This window comes from Mustela erminea, chromosome 2 (genome assembly GCF_009829155.1).
Source record: "Mustela erminea isolate mMusErm1 chromosome 2, mMusErm1.Pri, whole genome shotgun sequence".
NCBI classification, from domain to species: Eukaryota; Metazoa; Chordata; class Mammalia; order Carnivora; family Mustelidae; genus Mustela; species Mustela erminea.
Window position 1 is genome coordinate 65,958,060 of NC_045615.1, and position 21,338 is coordinate 65,979,397.

Consider the following 21,338-nt stretch of genomic DNA (forward strand, 5'->3'; position numbering starts at 1 on the left):
TTTGTTGTCATAGTATCAGAGGCAAAATAATCTGAATCTCTAATTCAGGTATTGCAAGCTCCAGGGCCAACAGAGACAATAGACACATGTAAATAAATAAAGTAAGTAGGCTAGGTGTCACTGTGTATAATGAAGAATACATGCTCCATCTAAGGCAGATAGACCCAATTCAGCCTCAGCCAATGGAAATTATAAAGGAATGTATACTCACTGGCTCCAATTTTCCAAGAGGAATTAAAAGTTATATTGTAATAATTTTCTATATGACAGATGGTAACCACACTTACCATGGTGGACATTTCATTATGTATATAAACATCAAATCATTATGTTGTACACCTGAAACTAATACAACAATGTATGTCCACTATGCTTTTCTTTTTAAAGATTTTATTTATTCATTTGTCAGAGAGAGGGAGAGAGAGAGCACAACCAGGGTGAGCAGCAGGCAGAGGGAGAAGCAGGCTCCCTGCTGAACAAGAATCCTGATGAGGGACTTGATCCCAGGACCCTGGGATCATGACCTGAGCTGAAGGCAGATGCTTACCTGACTGAGCCACCCAGGAGTCCCTCAGCTATGCTTTTTAATTAAAAATAGTTACATGAAATTTCCCAAAACTTAAATGTTAACAAATAATTTGGGAAAGACAAATAAAATTTATCTCATCTCAGGATCTGGTGCACAAACTACCAGCCTGTAGCTTCTCATTTGCCTCATGAGAATTATTAATTCAAAACATAGAGGGAAGTTTGCACAAAATAGTTTATAAACTTCAAAAATAAGGAAAAACAAAGACACTGAATTCCTTTCCCCTGCTACAGCCAAGGGTGTTACTACTCTTCTACCTTAAAAAGAAATCCCATATAAATTGTGGCAGTTTCTCAAACTACAGCCCTGTTGGCACATGCCATTTCATTTGACACATTCTAGAAAATCTTAAGTTATTATAAGAGTTACTACATAAAATTGGGGGTAGATACCACGACACGAACTTTGCATTTTTCTCCGACACATTTTATTAGAAAGACAGGGCTCCAAAGTAGAAATAATACTACAGACCGGTATAGAGTTACAGCATTCACGGTCAACATTGTGCCGGGGACACAGGAAGCCTTCTCGATTTCGATTTTGTTTGACTTTTCTGCCTCAAAGTGTAAAATGAAGGCTGAAGTTGTAAATCTCTACATTAATTTTCCGAGCAAATTTGAAACGTCTAATAGATCTCCAGACATTCCCCTCTTCCTGTAACTCCTCAGAATTAATTTCCTTTTATAACATTATTGAGTAATTGTGAATGACTACCAAACAAAAGTTTGAAAGACTGAAAAGTAATTTTGTATTAAGCCCCCCCAAAAAGCAACAAAAATGGCTTTATCAAAAAATGGCTTTATAAGGTTATATTCTAGAATTTCCCAACACTGAAGTTTCTTTAGAAACTTTACTTTGCATGGAGTGCTGGGTGTTGTACAGAAACAATGAATCTTGGAACACTGCATCACAAACTAATGATGTATTACATGGTGACTAACATAACACAATACAAAAATAAATAAAGGACTATATTTTTATGCAAAAAAAAAGAAAGAAACTTCATTTTTTCAAAGTCAAAATAATGTGTTTACCTATAGCACAAAATGAAAGTGGTGAGTGTAGAGGTGAAGTTTTCAATTTAAACAGAATAGCTATCTACTTGGCAGTCAAAGAATAACATACAATTAAAGGGTAGAATATTTCTTACTATTGTTTTCATCATCAAAATTATACTGGTTATTATATAGATTATAAAGTCTTTAAAGAATAAAGACACAATACCAAAGAAATGTTTAAAAATCAATAAAAAAGTTTAAGTTGTAGCTAGCAGTTTATTACCAAATGATGGAAAACTGCTATGCTAAAAAGGCAAAATAGTTTCTGATTTCCAAAACACCTGATCAAACTATATTAATGATTTACAATCCTTCCAATATTTACTTTCTCAAAAAACAGTTCAGCGGCACAAAAAATATATTGAGAGTAATGAAGAATCAGGACTGAAAAATTATAAGGTGCTGCTATAACATACATTCAATTCAAAGAATACTATATGCATCCCTTTCATATCAAAAAGTTATATCCCTAAAAGGAAATTCTGGTGCTGACATTCTAGAACCTTATGACTTCCTCAACCACTAAGAAATATAAAGTTAAGAGAGATAGCTAAGAAAATGCTAATGGGTAGTGAGCGAGGTCTCAAACTTTTCCTGATATTCAAGTCAAGGTAGGTATTTGTCAAATAATTAACTAATGAGTACTAAGCAAAAAAAGCTTAAGCTGAATCAGTAGACTCTACTACAATGTCAAAGCCAGTTTTTGATGTGCTAGTCAGGAACTGTCATCCTGATGGTTTCTGTCTTACTTTGTAAAGGACCACTGAGAACAGTTTTCTTTACAGGCTAAGACATGCAGGAAGAAAAATTAAGCATTGAATTATTAAAAGTTAGTTTTTATTCTCTTTAAACAATTCTGCAATGCCACACTGAATAGAAAGGCAATTTTAAACAAAGAGTTAAGGAAGATAGATCGATTTAATCCAATAAAACTTCACAGATGGCTTGGAATGTTGGCTCCTTCCCTTCCTCCCTCCCTCCTACGTTCCCACCTTCCTTCCTTCTTTCCTTTCCTTTTCTTTGTTCTCTCTTCTTCTTTCTTTCTGCAATACTTTGACTATATTCTCCATGCTATACTTTGCATTTCTGTGACTTACTTGTTTTATAATTGGAAGTCTGTACCTCTTAATCCTTTTTATCTATTTTGACCATCCCTCCCACCACCCAACCCCTCCCTTCTAGCAACCACCAGTTTAATCTCTGTATTTAAGAGTCGGCTTGTTTTCGTTGTTGGGTTGTTCCTTTGTTTTGTTTTTTAGATTTCACGTATAAGCGCAATCATATGGTATTTTTTTCTAACTTATTTCACTTAGCATAAGACCCTCTAGGTCTATCCATGTTGTCACAAATGGCAAGATTTCATTCTATTTTATGGCTGAGTAATACATTGTGTATGTACAGGTACATTGTGTATTTATATATATATGTGTGTGTGTGTGTGTGTGTGTGTGTGTGTATTCTTTATCCATTCTTCTATTGATGGATACTTAGATTGCTTCCGTATCTTGACTACTGTAAATAATGATGGAATAAACACAGGGTTGTATATATCTTTTTGGATTAGTGTTTTCATTTTCTTTGGGTAGATACCCAGTAGTAGAATTACTGAATCATCTGGTATTCTTATTTTTAATTTTTGGAGGAACCACATACTGTTTTCCACAGTAGTTGCACTCCCACCAACAGTGCCCGAGGGTTCCCTTTCGTTCACGTCCTTGTCAATACTCGTTATTTCTTGTCTTTTTGAAACTAGCCATTCTGACTGGGTGTGGGGTTATTATGTCATTGTGGTTTTGATTTACATTTGCCTGAGGATTAGTGATGTTGAGCACCTTTTCATGTGTCTGTTGGCCCCTGCCTATCTTTTTCTAATAGGAATTAGAGAATAAACAAAAGTAGGTTCACACTTAAAGGTATCTAGATCTTGTATATATAAATAATAATCTGTACTCATGTGGAACTGTTTCATAAAGATAATATAAGCAACTGCAATTTTAAGTAAATATTCACACAATCTATATATGTATATAAAATATCTCTATAGATGGAATAATTCCTTAATGAAAATCTATATATGTACAAACACCTACGTACAGAGTGATATTCAGTGTAGTATTTTTTTTTAAAGATTTTATTTATTTATTTGACAATCGGAGATCACAAGTAGGCAGAGAAGCTGGCAGAGAGAGGAGGAAGCAGGCTCCCTGCTGAGCAGAGAACCTGATGCGGGGCTCGATCCCAGGACCCTGGGATCATGACCTGAGCCGAAGGCAGAGGCTTTAACCTACTGAGCCACCCAGGCGCCCCTCAGTGTAGTATTTTAATCGACTAGCTGTGTAAAAGGCAAGTGTCTGATAATTCTTAATATGAGAAGTACCTTGTAAGCCTTGAAAAAGACCAAGTAACACAGTCTACATAGCTTAGAACCAGGCATGTTTTAGAAGATTCTCTGGTGTGCTCTGCATTTGAGGAGGTCTCTCTGAATCACACCCCTCATTCCGTACTTCCTACCTTACCAGTAGAATTTCCCTTCAGCCATCCTGAAAATCTCACAAGGTGATCACCTCCTCTAAGTCACAGCGGACTCAAGACTTGGGTGAGAAGGCGAGGTTGGGACATAATTTTAATAGATTAACTCAGCTTCTGAAAATAAGCTTGATGAAAAGCCCAAGGAATAAAGAAATTAAAACAACAACAAAATCTTAATCTTAATAATCTTAATCTTAATAATAAAAAAAAAGATTGGTGATATCTCATTCAGTCTTTTTTTTTTTTCCTCACTTGCCAAGAAACTCAGATTGTTCAGGCTGATATGAAGACATGGGAATGAGGCAGGACTTAACCATCTGTTGCCCCCGGCACCTCCTAAGCTTATATTTAGTTTTTCTACTTCACATCACATCACACGGGCTTCGAACCAAAACAACACTGACTCTGACACAGCAATTTCTCTCCTCTTGCTCCCCCATCATCATTTTCCTATCTTCGTTCTCAATTCCAATGAATTCCTTCAGGCCTGTCACTAACTAAAGTTCCTGTCTTGGAAAAAATGTTACTAGTTTTTTGATGTTTTGAACACTACATTAGAGGGTTTTAATACCCGCTTTTCCACCACTAAGGTTCCTTTATTAACAGATTCATGCCATACTCACACGTTAATAAAGCACAATTAGACTGCCCAGTTTACTTGGTATAAGGAACTATGGAAACAATAATTTTGCATTATTACTCTTGCTGTTATTTTTATTCTTATGACTACTGTTTTTATTATTTGTGTGTGTGTTGAATCATTCAAGTTTATTTGTGCAAAATATTAAAAAAAAACTAGTGATCAGTAAAGACTTCTTTGAATATCAGTATTTTTCAAACAAAATTTAACTGATTTCTAAGAGAGGAAAATCAAAGCTTCCTGCCTCTGTCACTATAGAAATGCATTTGAAGTAGATTCTTGCAACTGACATGATTTTTCGACAAAGCCAGTCCTGTTTGTCACTTGTGATTTACAGGCTATGTCTGCTACCAGGAGCTGCTGGACACATTAGTGCAGGTATGCTTATGAAAGGGTGCTGCTGTCTCGCACTAAATGACTTTCCAGAGACCCATCTCATTCAGACCTACAGGAACTGTTCTCCCTAAACACAGTCTGTCAATGCATAAGCCATTATTCCACCCATTCTGAAGGGAAGAATCAAAAATATAGTCCGATATTCTAGTCCCTTCTGCAAATCCGGATGCACCATTAAAAACCTGCTGTTTCATACTTTCTTGATTTCTACTTGGTGAATCCGCTTCACTAACATTTTTGTTGCTGCATTTGGAAGTGTTGGAAAAAGAAGGGTGGGAATTGCGTTGGATTTTATTAGTGTAAATTGCTTTTAATTTTCTATATTCCCTACTTGAAATATGCTCATTATTCATAGATATTACCCACTACAGTATGATCAATTTTCTGTCCATTCAAATACAAATTTTAACATATTTACCTAAAGGCTTAATTTCTCTTCCTTATTATATATTGAAAGTCACCAACCCCAAATCTATCTTTCCTTCCACATTTTATTATATGCTTCATTTGCTGCATTAATGCAAACCATAGCTCCATACTTCTATGGATTAATAAACATAAGATTCTTACATATGATTTCAAGTGAAAATTAACTTGCTTACATGCACAATAAAAAAGAATAAAACATGTATAGTTTTGTATTTGATAGAAGATCATGAATGTATCAAGGAATTATTTAAATTATTTAGAAAATACCTATAGGCACTTAAAAAAATTCAGACAAAAATATAAATGGAATAATATTAAATATATATACTTGTATCCTTCCTCATCTGAAAATTTTCATTCCATTTATTTTTAAAAAAAATGTGTAGTGGTGTACATTAGCGTGAGAAGATTGAAAGGTATATCCTTTCAATAAATCATGTACAAAATAAATCATGTACAAAAGTAAAAAGGAGACTACTGTAGTTTATTTAACCAATGAGTATAAGACTGGGGACAAATGAAATCTTTCCTTTACTTCATAAAATGGAATGAATAATTATTTTATTGCGAAGGTCACTACATTAAAAACATTGAAAGAAAACCCCATGGCTATTTAAGCTGGTTAGAATCATTCTCCAGAATTCCTTGTCAGAGGATATGTTTAGGATGGATTTTTATTTAATTTTAAAACATCCATGGTCATTAATAGAATCTTTAGGTAAAGGCTCAAATCTCAAGCTTTCCACTATTTTGTTGTCGTTTTAATACAAGGGTTTGCAAATTGTTCATTTTTACTTCTAAATGTTTTGTATAAAAGTTTACCCAACTGGATTACTATATTTACAGGCTTACTTACATAATTTTTTTACATTAGAAAAAAATGTACAAGACTTATAAAGTGTTTTCTTTTTCTTATTTGATGGGCTCACTCACCCATACAACCAACAACTGAGATATAATTCATAACACTGAATTCCAAGGGAAATATTGTCTACATATTAACAATTGTATGCAAAAATAACTTATTTATTTTAAATTGAACCACATCGGGACACATATACAAATGTTCCTAGGTTTAATTCAATACCAGTTCTTAGTGGTTTGAAGTACAACAGAGAACACTCAAAAGAGAACTCTGATTATAAAAAATACAACAAGAACGTTTGCAAATCATAACGAGCTTGCTGTTTCCATGCCAACTTCTGCTGAATCTGGAAAGCATTAAAATAATTTTTTCACAATTTACTTCTTACCATTGTATTATATCCCTTCCCTTTTCACAGGCAATACATTCAGTACCAAATAAGTAGTGTATTCATTAGGGCTGAAGAGAAAGGCAAGGGTTAAGTAAATAAGGACATCAAATTAATATCCAGGCCTAAATGTTTTAGCAGAGCCAACGAATCTGTTTAATCATTCGAGTCAACAAAGGTTAAGATAATAAAATAAACTTCTAAATGCTTTCCTTTTTTGGAACTTAATCTTTCTTGCTGAAGATGTTTTTAAGATGCTATCAGTTTTGCGTAGTCCCAGCTGTTATGAAAATTTACTTGAATACATGGGGAAGAGAAAGAATTTTATGAAAAGAGTTAAGCAGAGCTCCTGGGTGGCTTACTGAAACTGTGAGAGCCCAGCACTCATTTAAAACCAGCTGTTGGCTGATGATGTTAAGACCAATAACCACTAAATCTTTCACTTACCAGGCCTTTGTGTTATTTGGCAAGGTGATGGTAGCCAACTGATTAGAAGATTAATATATAGTCAAAAGATAAATTCATGATATTTGTTCATTTTATTACTCAAGTTTGATTAGTAAACTTACCACAATTTCAGAGCAACATACTACCCTAATTTAAACAGACAGTACTAAGCATTAGAACAGTTTTGCTTATTTTTAAAAATATGTTTTTAAGTCACAAAGATAGGGAAAAGAAATATGAGCCACTAACATCAAAGCCTTGAGTACCATTGTGATTCCCAGGGCTGTGGTTCATGACGAGGGCAGAGGCTCTTAAGAACTGGGCAAACAAGAAGTCCTCTTAGAAGACCAATGATAGTAGTAATAATGGGTGCAGAAAACAACGGGAAAAGTCTTGAAGGTCTTGAGTCTTTTACACTTGACATTCAGGTTCTGTGACTGATGAAGAAATATAAAACAATCTTTTGCAAAGAGAGGCTCAGAATAAAAGTGGAATCAAGGGGCACCTGGGTGGCTCAGTGGGTTAAAGCTTCTGCCTTTGGCTCAGGTCATGGTCCCAGGGTCTTGGGATCAAGCCCCGTATCGGGCTCTCTGCTCCAAGGGGAGCCTGCTTTCTCCTCTCTCTCTGCCTGCCTTTCTGCCTGCTTGTGATCTCTGTCTGTCAAATAAATAAGTGAAATCTTAAAAAAAAAAAAAAAAAAAAAAGTGGAATCAAAGTATCTTGGAGAACATGTAAATATAGCATTATAAACAGCAGAAAACAGACTTTATTCATCTGGTTATCTATCCTAAAGAAAAAGAGTCACTACTAGTTAATATAGCAGGATTTTAATATTATACTATAATTTTCAAATTGGTTCCGACAAGTTGAGAAGAAAAATTGTATTATAACGAGGGAACTGGGTATTCTGATGTCCCTTGAATGGGGATTAGCATTCCCCTGCCCAATTACGTTACACGAGGTTCCTGGGTATGACTGTGATGCATTCACCCATTTGTTTTCTGGAGGGTCAACAGTGAATGAATTGTAAAGACTGAGGTGACCATGACTACAAATAAAAAAGATGGTCCTATTTGCAACTGTGTTCCTCAGACTTTTCACTTTCATTCACAGAGGCATGGAACTTAAAAGTTGAAAAGGTACTAGCAGCCACCTGAAGGCAGCTTACGATCGTGGAAAGAGAACAGAATTTGAAATCTGGGTCTGACTCCCAGCATTGTCCTTTGGTAGATGTGTGTATGTGAACATGTAGAAATCATTTAATCTGCTTGAGCTCAAGCCTCACCAGGGGGGAAAAAAAAATCATATTATGGGGCGCCTGGGTGGCTCAGTTGGTTAGGCACTAGACTATTGGTTTTAGCTCAGGTCATAATCTCATGAACCATGAGATCAAGTCCCCACTTGGGCTCTGCACTCATCAGGGTGTCTGCTTGACATACTCTTTCTCCCTCTCCTTTTGCCCCTCCCCCCACTTTCCACTCTCTCTCTAAAATAAATAAATAGATCTTTTAAAACCGGCCATATTATTTATTATGCTGTTAACTAAATCACTGCATTAATTTTAAGGATAAATGAGAAAATATATGGAAAATGTGATCTGGAAGTACCCAGCCTCAAAACCTGACTCTGCCACTAACTGGCTCTGTTATTGTGGACAAAATATTTAAACCTTCTAAATCTTGGTTTCTTCATCTGTTCAATGGAAACAATGAAAGCAACGATTCATAGGGCTGTTGAAATAAGATACATCTTCATAGAATGGTTAGTGCATCTTAAGAGATCAATAAAATTGCTTATCATTATTATTGGTGTTATTATTTGAGCCATAGGTATTTTTTGTCATCCCTATTGTTTCATAGTGAGGTTGATGACTTCAATAACTAACTTGTTGATAGGGAAGCAGCCTGACCCACTGGGAAAGGTACAAACAAGGGGTCGAGAGAGCTGGGTGTGAATTCATTTTCCTACCACTTACAAATTATGTAAACTTGGGCAAGTGAGTTCACTCCAGATTCTTCACGTGCAATATGGCGAGAATGATCAGCTTTGATCAGTCAAGGATTTGTTATAGGTTTTCTCATACACTTTTTTATTTAATCCCTGTCATAACCAGAGGGGCAGATAGTGGGAGAGTTAGAATTCGGTCCCATCCAGTCTGACCCCAGCCCATGTGTATATAATCATCTCACCCCACTGCATGCATATTTCCTACTTTTCTTCCCTTATATCCTATGTTGCTGAACTGTAGTAAGCCTTGGAGATGCTGTGTGCAACTTGCCTAATTACTTGTAAGACTAATAATTATAACTATGACATGTGAGGTGTAACTTCTTGGTCTAATGTTTGTTTAGCTTAGGAATGCCCCTACAACTCCCTGACAGCAGGTCTCCAACCTCTGCTTGATTGCAGGGTACAGTCATAGCCTTAGATCTCTGTGTCCCAAACTTAGGATGAAACAGAGTGAAGTCTTGGTGACTGACATCACAGAAAAAGCACCATCCTTACCATACAGCCCAATGGCCTAACTGCAGAAGTATGGACATTTGCACAAATGCACTGAAGATTAATGGCAAATCTGTAACAACATCTCCCCAGGAAACAAGGAGGAAAGATCAGGATGCATTCAGCTGTGGAAATCTAACAACCACTGTCTTGTAGAATAAAACCAAACAATATCTACGGTTTCTATATTAAACCTAAAATTGTAAGCTCAAAATTGGTTCAATGAACACTGACAGAAAGCTCATGCCAAAAAAGTTAGCCCACTTTCTCCTGCACTAAATCATATGCCATCAACAATATTCAAAGATAGTCAATGTTCGTCCCATTTACCTTTTAACTTCTTGCAATCTGGCTTCTACTGCTTAACAAAATGTACTCCCTAAATATCTCATGACTCCAAAACATCAAAATCATAGGCTTTTTATAGAATTCATCCCTATGGTTTTCTTTTTATTAAGAGGATTTCATTCATTTTTTTTTCTTTTCTCTTTTATTTTTTAACGTAGCTCCTCCATTAATGTTCAGATTTTATAGTGTCCTGGTTTTGACTTTGAATGAATGCTCGCTCTCTTTTCTGACTCTCTTTCTTTAACCCACTCCCTAAATGTGGATATTTCTAAGTGGTTCTCATGTCACCCTTTCATGCACAATTTTTCCACTTCCACAGTTTCTATTCTCACTGGGGACACTCCAGCTATGGAACGGTTATGATACCACCTCAGATTCCCAGTCTTGTGCTTCCAATTGTTTGCTACATTATTCCAGTGAAATAATTCATCCAGATCCCAAATTCAACACGACTAAATACTAACATATTTATACTTCTGTCTTCTGACCAATTTTATCTAGCCAGAAACTTCATTCAGCCCTATCCTTATCCACTTTCTCAACATTAGTCCCTACATCCAATTTAATGATTCATGCTGAATTTTCACCTTAGTATCGTCCTATTTCATTCCCTGACTGCAGTTTTTTGTTTGTTTTTTAACTTGACCCTGGCCACAAATTACCAATGATCACAGCTTTGGATATAAATCCCATATGGATTGAATTAATCTCCTACCCTCTGCTTAAAGACTCTTATTAATTTCTCCTCTACTAATGTCAACCCTGGTTTTTCTTCTTTGAATTTTTGTTTGGCACTTGTGGCTACTCCTCTTGGTGATATTGAAAACATGTCCCATAGAACTAATGAAGTTGAAACCAGCAGAAAGTTCAAAGTTTGTTTTTCAGAGAACCATTTCCCCCCAGTCAGCTATTGTGTCTTTTCAGACTCCACTAATAAATCCAACAGCAGTCTCCACAGAAACCTAGACTCAAGGTCAACTGATATGATTCCAGCATATAAACAGGTATGATCCTGCATTCAAGCAAGGCCTTGGAGAGATAATGAGCCCAAGATCCCACCCAAATTATACTAGCTCTTAGACAATTCCCATAGCCCTTTCCCCTTGTCCAATGGTTAGATTTGCCTCAGTATAATGTTAAAGGCTTTGCCCAAGGAGGAGCACAAATGTGATTAACATAATGTACAATGCATGTATAAGCATGTTTTCTCAGTATGCCTATGCAACCTCATGCCCGCCTTTAAATGCGATGGCAAATCTCTCTTTTCTGAATATTTATCCTAACCATAAATAAAAGGAACCCACTTACCCCTTCTCAGTGAGTCATAGCTTTGGAAATTATGCCTTGTGATCTCCTACTTGCTGCAAATAATGTTTCCTTTATGTGACAACTTCACTTGGTGTGGTCTCTATCTGTTACTTATCAATGAGTGAACTGGCCTTGGTTTGATTACAAGATGACCCAACTTTCCTTTTCAACACCAATCTCTTTGGCTCACTTCCAGCTACAAAGTAACTATGTGACACTGTCTGGCTAATGAGATGTGAGCTGAAATCTACTATGAAATTCACGGGAAAATTTTTGTTTTCTTGAAAAAGACTTCTCCCCCTTTATTCTTCCTGCTGATACATATGTGATGGCTGGACTTGAAACAGCCTTCTTCCAACCATGAAGAAAATGCCAAGAGATTCACAGAGGCTTCCATAGTTACATCATTGAGTTATGTTAATCACACCACCAACTACCTTCTCCAAACTCCTCATTATATAAGAATAAACTAATATCGCAGTCTGCATAAAAAACATGAGCTCTCTCTCATATTTTGGTGACTCTTTGGAATTCCTTCTTTGGCTCACCAACATAGCCCCTCCCCACTGCTGAGCTTCTCATTCTGACAGAGTGTTCTGCTGAATGTGACCTCTTTCCTCCAAGGAAGGGGTGTTTCAGTGTTTCAAACTGAGCCAGCCCATCCTCTCTGCTCACTTCACCCTGAAGACTGGTCATTACCTTTACAGCCCAGGTTCTTACAAACTTGTCCTGGGTGACTGACCGTTTCTGGTCTTCTTTCAAGTCTCTTCCAATTCCATTCTATGTGAGATACCATCATCAGGAAGATTTTCACAAAGAACATTTGGTAATAATACCAAAGAGTCCAGTGGTAATATACATCAAATAATGTACTAAAAAAATCTTCAATGTCTCCTTTCTGCCTATCACACTGAAACATTCAAAATACTTCATAATATACCTACAGTAAAAAAAAAAATCAGCCTACATAATGTAATTTTTCTATATTTCACTTATATCCTTGGCAAATAAAAAATGTTATTGTCTTTAAATGAATCCTGTCATTTCCCAATTGTATAGTACTATTTATATTATTTCTTCTTTCTGGAATGTGTAATGTCTTCCCTCTTCATCTTCTCTTCTAAAGATTATCCATTTATCAAATCCTAGCTCCAGTGTCACCACTTCCACTGTGTCCAATGATTCTTTAAAATGGAAGAATTTTTACTTTTCTAGCATCTCTTGGTATTGTTATTTAAGGCATTTAACACAACCAAATAGTTTTCTCACTTGAGTACCCATGATATTATCAGCAACTTGAGGGCAGTAGTGATGTAATAATATTTTATTTTAACATTCAACAAATATTTATTGAGTCCTTATTGTTCTAGCTGATGGTATAAACAAGATAGACCAAGCCCTTGTTCTCATAGAGTTTATGTAAATGGTACAGCATGTTTTACAGATAACAAGCAAGTAAATAGATAAACAAAATAGGAGAATCTCAGATTTAGATTGGGTAGTTGGAGAAGTCTCACCAAGGAAGTATTTGAGAAGAAATCTCAATCACCAGAAGATCAGAAGACAGCAAATAGAAAGTCATCCAGCTGGGAGTGAGTGTGATGTGTTTGAAGTACACATAGAGGACTTTGTGGCTGGAGCATGGTCGGGGGAGGAGAAGAGTGGTGTGAGATAAGGTTAGAGACTTAAGCAAAGGCCAGATCTTGAAGGTTCATGAAGGGTTTGGATTTCATCTTAAGGTTTAAAACAGGGAGTAAAATGATCTGGTTTATAATACAAAATGATCTCTCTGGCTGCTGTGTAAAAAATAGATTATACAGGGTCAAGAGTAGAAGCAAGATTATTTGGAAGGCTGCCACTGTCAAGAAGATGAGATGATAGTAGGTTGAATTTGGTGGTAGTAGAAGAGAGAGAAAGAGGATCCATTTATAGTTTCTATAATATTAAGCATGGTATCTTGAAGATAAAAGAAATTCAATTATATTGCTAAATATATGTACAAGTATTTCCAAATAGTTTTACCTTCTTAATGTCTTTATTATCTTCAACACTTTCCTGTTTTGAATTACATAATATGACTTAATATATTCCTGTTTGACAGTTGGGAAGCCAAAAAGAAAAAAAAAGGGGGCGAGGGGGAACCCATATTGAAGGAAACAGTAGAAATCCTATAACAGTTGATAACTAACAAAGAACTGAAATGATGAAGGGTCATATTGTTAATGACGGAAGAAATAAATTACTTGAAACAAATGGTAAAAAGTTGAATGCAAAAACTATGATAGGATAAAAATGGGCAGGGCATTCAAATACAAAGATTGACATTTTAGAAAAGAGAGTCTCCATGAATGTTAGCTGGAATAGTGTGCCTACGGAGGATGTGAGTAAAGTGAATTCTCATTAAAATTAAGACCTTTCCTGTTCTGACTTACTTTTGATTCTCTGGAAATTATAAACCATTCAATTTACTATGTTGATATGATAAATTTCCTAATCAGTACCTAATACTTTCTTACTAGAAAGTAAGTTTTATTTTTTGGAAACCATTATCTGTGACCTGCCTTGTTTCTAAATTAGGAATCTGAGAAAAGGTGCAGTTTGGTAGGTTCTTATTCTATTTCACCTATACCTCCCAGGACATTTTAGATTTTTAATCCATGAAGATTCACCTTGCATGATAAAATCAATCCAAATGCCTTCAAACAAAAAGCAAAATTCTGGGGAAAATGGGATCAATTTTTGCCACTTTCCACCTGAAATGCTAAATGGGCCCTGAACCGTGTGAAACTTGGCCTCAGTCCGTGTGAAAACTGGCTGAAATCTGTATGAAAGGCAGTCTGGGTTCGTCAAAGTAGTTCATGAACTTTGGCCAAACTTGCAAGGAAACTGGTCCAAGTCTTAGTTTGTAATGCAACATGAAACCAGGTGAATTTCACATGGTTTCAGGTTTCATCCTGAAAATTTGGCCTGGCTTTATCATCCATCATCACTTTTTGGAACGATGAAAGCCAACACACCTTTTTGAAAATGAGGACTGTGTGCATGCTGATGACAGCTAAGCTGCGAACCACCCCTTTACTTCCGTTGCCAAAAGAAGATTTCTCAGAATGGAAACAGTTTCCCTCTTACCTGGAAAGGGTAAGTTGAGTGATTTTGAGATTTCGTGCGGAAAGAAATGATACTCAATACATGGAGACACGCTATGTGAAATAATCACCACATACAGAGCAAGTGGCTATCCTCTAATCATTTAAGGTTATGAGAATTTTATTCCATTCACATCCACGACAGATATCATGATGTTTAATCTCCTCAACCACTAGCATGAGCTTTTAGCTTGAAGCTAGTCATCAGCTAGAATGACTGCACGAGAAACGAAATGCTTGGAGGCATGGTCATTATTTTTATATAAAGAAATGGCTGAAGAGTGGAAAGGAAAACAAATCATGGCATACATTTTATGTAGTTTAATAAACACAAAGAGATAAGACTCCGAATTTTTCAAGTTTGCATCAACTACATCTTTTGCAATAAAATCTCTACTGCAATATAAATGAATTCAGTAATTAACAACATACAGCGCATTTTACAAAACCCCTACAGTTTCTGTTTTCAACCTGAAAGTTTTAAATGTGCTTTTCCACTGTAAAAAATGACTCTTCAACCAAATACTCGCTCTTGTGCATAGTGACATGAGAAAATTGAGAGGTATGTCTGAACGGAGCCACTACATCATTGGAACAGTATGTCTGAACATTTGGGTAATAAGGCACAGATGTGAAGCAGAGGACTTGGCACTACCAAGGTAACAACAAAGCATTCACCATTGTGTTATAATGGTTAAAAGAGCCACATTTGAGAAGAATAAAAGAATGCCCCTCCTCCCTGGAATGCTAAGTTATATTACACCTTTTATCTGCTTAAAAATCTATAAAATTAAGAAATTCAAATAAGTATTATTCAAATTTATGATGAAGAATAAAAATATAAAATGCATTAATATTTTCATCTATAACATAACATACTTATGCAATAGCACATAAAGTTTAACTGCAGAAAAAAGGTCAAATTTGACAGGAATCCAAATGGCCTCATTATTGCAAAACAATGCATGCAAATCTGAAGGACCCAATAGCCAAGGGAATGGTGGCTGTTACTGACTTTTTAGTAGTGATTCTGACCCTTCATCAGAGGGCTAATTATTGTACAGTGTCCTATTTACAGGTATCAAGTTAAAGCAATGCTACAGGATTTATCCATTAATTATTATTAAGGCTATTTCACTTACAAGTGGTATGGCATTTTTTGCCAGCTATTTCTAAACCATGACACAAACACAGTTATAAAGCCAAAGCTACTTTAATTCAATAAGTTTGGAGCTGAAAATTAATTTTCTACCCAGGATTGGAAGAATACAACTTACCCGAGGTCCCTGATCACCTTGTTCTCCCTGTAGAATAGGAAGATGAGATGATAAACAGTTTTAGTGTAAAGGCTATATGTGATGCGCATTAAAAAGACCAAAATACAACATAGCATAGACCATACCAATGGATTTCCACTAACTTAATTTGTTTCTGCTACACGTTTTCTTACCTTATCACCTTTTGGACCTGGAGGGCCCTAAAAAAGAAAGAAAGAAAGAAAGAAAGAAAAAAAAACACTTTTTAATAAATTTTTAAAAAATTATAACTTAAATAGATCAGCAGTTATCTGCAAGATTCATGCATGCAAAGGGCAAAGAGGTATACCCATCAGTGAGGTTTATCAAGGAATTTTAGGCTCCAAAGTATAATTATAAGATGGTTAGAATGTGAAAATGGTATAATACATATACTATTATATATATAGTTAGTACAATGGTATTTATAGTATGGTATATATCATATACCAGTATGCATGGTACTATACCATACTGGTACACATACCAATAAAGTATAGTACTATAACGTAGCATATACTATATATACTGCCATACTACATACACAGAGAAAAGTGCACAAAGTCCACATATCTTAATTACATAATATGCAAAATAAATTTTCACAAGTTAAATGTACCTATGCAAGTAGAACCCAACTAAGGAAAACTAGAGGGCTTATAGTAACATTTTCTTATCATTACTTTCAACTACTATTTCTGACCTCTGACAAAATAGTTTGTCTCTTTCTGTACTTTACAGAAATGGAATCATACCAGTATGCGTATGACCTCCATTGCTCAGTAAGTGTAAAATATATGCATAATTTTGTATGTAGCTGTAGATAGTTTGTTCTTACTGCTTTATAATATTCCATCACGCAAATAAACCATAATTTACTTGTTTATCCTACTTGGTCGATGCCATTTGTTTCCAGGAGTTTCTAGGTCTGGATTACTGAAAATAGTGCTGCTACAAATATCTTAGTTTATATCTTTTGATTAAAAACTGTATGCATTTCTGTTGGGTGTAAATCTAGGAATGGAATTATTAGGTTATAGAAAATACCTAATATGTTTAGCTTTAGTAGGTACTGACAAATTGTTTTTCACTGTGATTCTAACAATTTATACTCCCATCACCAGTTTACAAGAATTTCAGTGCCCCTATATCAATACCAATACTTGGTATTTTCCATCTTTTTTTGTTTTAGACATTATGGTGGGAGGTGTAGTAGTTTCACACTGTTTTAACTTGTATTTCTTCAGGGATTAATTAGCTTAACTCCTTTTAATGCATGTTTTGTCCTTTTTGCATCTTCACCCACAAAGTGTCTATTCATATCTTTTGCCCATTTTCTATTGAGTTGTCCTTTAGACTTACTGAAGTTCTTTATATATTGTAATATCTGTATGTATCAAGAGAGAGGTATGAGAGTAATTTACATTATTCTGAATATGAGTTTTCTATCAGTTATTTTTTGCAAATATATTCTCCCACTCTGTGTACTGTGTATATTCTCTTAACTGAGTTTTGATTAACAGAAGTTTAATTTTAATAAAACTCCATTTAACATTTTTTTCTTTTTTTCTCTTCTTGTATTTCATTTAAGAAATCTTTGCTACTTCAAGGACATAAAGAGGTTCTTTTATGTTTATTCTAAAAGCTAAAAGCCTTATTGAAACTACTATAACACTGTATGTTAACTATACTGGAATCAAATTTTTAAAAAATTAAGATAAGTAAAGTAGAGATGTTATATACATATATAATGTAGAATATCACTCAGCCATAAAAAAGAATGAAATCTTGCCATTTGTGGTAACACAGATGGATCTAGAGTGTATGATTCTAAGTAAAATGTCAGAGAAAAACAAATACCATATGATTTCATCCATATGTGATAATTAAGAAACAAAAGAAACAACAAAGTAGAAAAAAAGAAACAAAAAAAGAAACAACAAAGTAGAAAAAAAGAAACAAAAAAGTAGACTTTTAACTATAGAGAACAAACTGGTGGTTGCCAGAGGGGAGAGGGGGATGGGTGAAATAGGTGAAGGGAATTAAGAGTACATTTATCATGATGAGTACTGAGTAATGTATAGAATTGTTGACTCACTATATTGTACACCTAAAGTAAATATAATACTGTACATTAAACTTATATTATTTGGGATGGTATGGTACACAAAACAAAGTAAGAAAACCAACAATAAAAAAATAAAGTAAAAAATAGAGGTTTTATTACTTTATTTTTCATACTCAGATCTGAATTCATGGAGAACTGATTTTGTGCATGATGTGAGGTCAATGTCAAGATGGTTTTTCTTCCTATGTGTGGATCAAATTAACCCTACACCATTTATTGAAAATGAATCTTTTCCCCACGGTAGTAAAGTGTTATCTTTGTCATAAATCAGATAGCCATACAGATGTAGCTCTTTTGGGATTTTCTACTTTTTGGGCAGCTTTCTATTCTTAAGCCACATTGAGATTTTCTTCATCTCTGAACAAAAATGCTAGCAGGACATACTATTTCTAGAGGCATCAATACAACCCCTCCCCCCAGCTCTTAAAATTGAAATCATATTTCAGCTCAGCCTACTTGAGAAACTGGAGCATTTCAAAGTTACCTTCAATCAATCTCTCACCTTCACCTGCGAGTGACAAAAAGGCTGGGAAACGAGTGTAAGTCTAGACTAGAAGCACAGCCAAGGTTTTAGCAAAGTACTCCTTCCTAAGACCTTGCAATGTCATTTCAGGTGGAAATGTAGGAATAATCAGTCTACTAAAATATCTCTTGCTAAGTATCTGCTACAGAGGAACTGTCCTAAATTCCTACTCTCAGTTGTGAGACTTCTGGTAACAGCTGTGAGGTTATCATGAATTTAATAATAACAATAATATCACGTCTGGTAGTTTATATATTTTACCATCAACAAAGAACTTTCACCTGTTACTGTATTTAATCTTATCCCAATCCAATGAAGAGAGTATTATGATATTCCTTATGCCAAAAATAAAATTCAAAGATTATCAAGGTTAGATCTCTTGCAAGTGAGTTAGCCAGGACTTTAACCTAGTCTGTGTGACTAGGTTAGGATGATAAGTGTTGGGACAGAGCTCTAGAATTGTATTTTCATAAAGAATGATTACTATGTTTCTGCCTTCAACAGATGCCTTCTGAAATGGCTCCCAATTACATTTCCGAGTATCCTGTAGTGACCCCAGGATCTCAAGTACAAAATGAGAGAAAGAGTAAATGTAGAGGTTTAGAGAGAGAGAGAGAGAGAGGAGAGAGAGAGAGAGGAGAGAGCTAAGATAACAGAATCAACTAAACAAACTCTTGTTTCTCTTATCCCCAAAATAATTGTGCCATTAAAACAAAGGAAAACCAAGGAAATCATTTTTCTTTATGTTTTCAGTAAAATTTTCATGTTTTATTAATGTTTTCAGTGAATCAAGTAGTGAGTAATTGGTATAGACTATGTGTCTATCCCTGTAAAATTAAGTCTAAAGAATTTATTTGATAGTTTTTAACACACATAAAATGTTCTCTAATGCTCTACAAGTAGGGTATTATTTTTGGTGAGGCAAAGGAAACCCCAAAAAACAGTAGAGGATACCTACCATTCAGTTTAAGAAATAAAATGGAGATTCCAGTCTTGATTTAAATGTTATTTGTCTATTTTGATTTATTTTACATTTATATACAAATGCCTATAAAAAGTTTGGCAGTATTCTAGGCACTGATAGAAGGTATGGTGGGAGAAGCTAATTTAGAAAACATGAATGGTCTGTTTTGAAAAGTTTAATAGTCTAGTGCCACAGTTAAACACTTCCTACTACTAGCATTAAGAAAAACTCGCCTAGAAAATCCAGCTACTATAAAGTTACTTACTTTATGTATGTTACAGTGGAACTCCTCCCCTGCTCCTACCCCTTTTCCCCCCAAAAGCTTCTTCTTAAAGTTTAGTTTCTTTTTGCTGTTGAGATTTTAGAGGCCAAGCCTCTCATTGTACCAGTCCGCTAAAGGCACTTCATTAGGTTTTATGGCATGTTTGAGGTCAACTTTTCTAAAACAATTTACAGTGGTGAGCAGGGATGAGTTTTTTCCCCAGAGTTCAATGACTAATGCCAAAATCACATATGAAAACTAGACTTCTTTAGACAGCTTGCCATAAGAAAGGATCCTTAATTCATGAACACATAAAAATTTGCATTCACAATTGAGCAATAAAATACTGCTGTTTCAAAAGAGGTTGTTTTTGAGCAGACTGAATGGCGTCCTGGCACCTGCCAGCTCAAGACAGAACTGAAGCAGAGGTCAACCTCCAATCACAGCTGTGGTGGCTGCTTCGGACACTCCAGACCCCACTTGTGCTCTTGGGATTAATGGCAGGTGTTTTCTTCTGCTCTAACTGAAATCCCATTCTTCTTTCTGAATTGGATCCTCTTCAGTGCAAATATGGATTGAATTTGAAGGAAAAAGAGGATGACCTTAGTAAACACAGACAGTATTTCAAAATTTGGGAGCCATGGTTTTCTTCTAGGTCAAAATATTACAGAGGAAAGAAAGGTATCTTTGATTATTAACTTTTTAAAATTAAAGCTGGGTCACTATTTAAATTATTTTGTCTTTTGACTGATACTAGCTAAAGGATAGGCAATAAATGAAATTAAGGAATATTTGAATTACAGTATATTTTACATGGCATTTTGTTGTTCCCAGCTGTACCAAACTAACAATTTGATAGTTAATGGATGTGTTTGTTGTTCAGGTATCAGTATCAGCGACTGGCAGCTATTTGAAAATAAAACGTTGTTCTAAAACAAAGTTGAGGTCAATGGTAAGTAAATATGGTATAATTAGTGGTTGTAAATAAGGTAATAGTGAGTCATTATTTATGACTCTTTATGTAAGGCTTCTTTTGGAATTCCTTTCCTTCTGGTTTGGTCTGGTAGGTTGGAGTCAGATTTTTTATTATGTCTGCTTAAATAAATAAACAAGAATGTTTAATGTGATTATTTCTAATAAGTTTTTATCTTATTAGCCCTAGTTACATAAAGTTTAAAAAGTGTTACCAAAGCTTTTATTATTAACAGTAGTTGGAACGTTTCTTTAGAGTGGTGTTAGAGTGTTATTAATTTACTACCAATATATGTATAAATACCAGTGGTAATTTCAAATTAGTCCCTAATCAAATGACTTCATGTTCAGAATTTATGGCAACAATCCTGTTTGTACCAAGCCTTTAATATGAATTTTGGCCTATACCAACTTCAGCCTCCCCAAATCCATTTCTATCCTAGTAACAAAGATTTTAGATTTTTTTTCCATGCTCTATTATCTATTTTGATTAAATTATTAAGCCAAACTAAAAGCATTGTGAATGAGAAGCACAATAATTGAGATTCA

The 21,338-nt window shown here is 35.1% G+C and overlaps 1 protein-coding gene across 15 annotated transcripts in view; it reads right to left on the reverse strand.

Moving 5' to 3' along the window:
• The window catches only part of COL25A1 (collagen type XXV alpha 1 chain), a 463,262-nt gene that overhangs the window by 140,974 nt on the left and 300,950 nt on the right, over positions 1-21,338 (reverse strand). For all 15 annotated transcript variants that reach the window (XM_032333117.1, XM_032333109.1, XM_032333114.1 and 12 more), the window contains 2 exons: positions 16,096-16,122; positions 15,923-15,949 (listed from right to left, as the gene is read on the reverse strand). In XM_032333117.1, the coding sequence (XP_032189008.1) occupies positions 15,923-15,949; positions 16,096-16,122 (54 nt within the window). The remainder of the gene's footprint in view (positions 1-15,922; positions 15,950-16,095; positions 16,123-21,338) is intronic.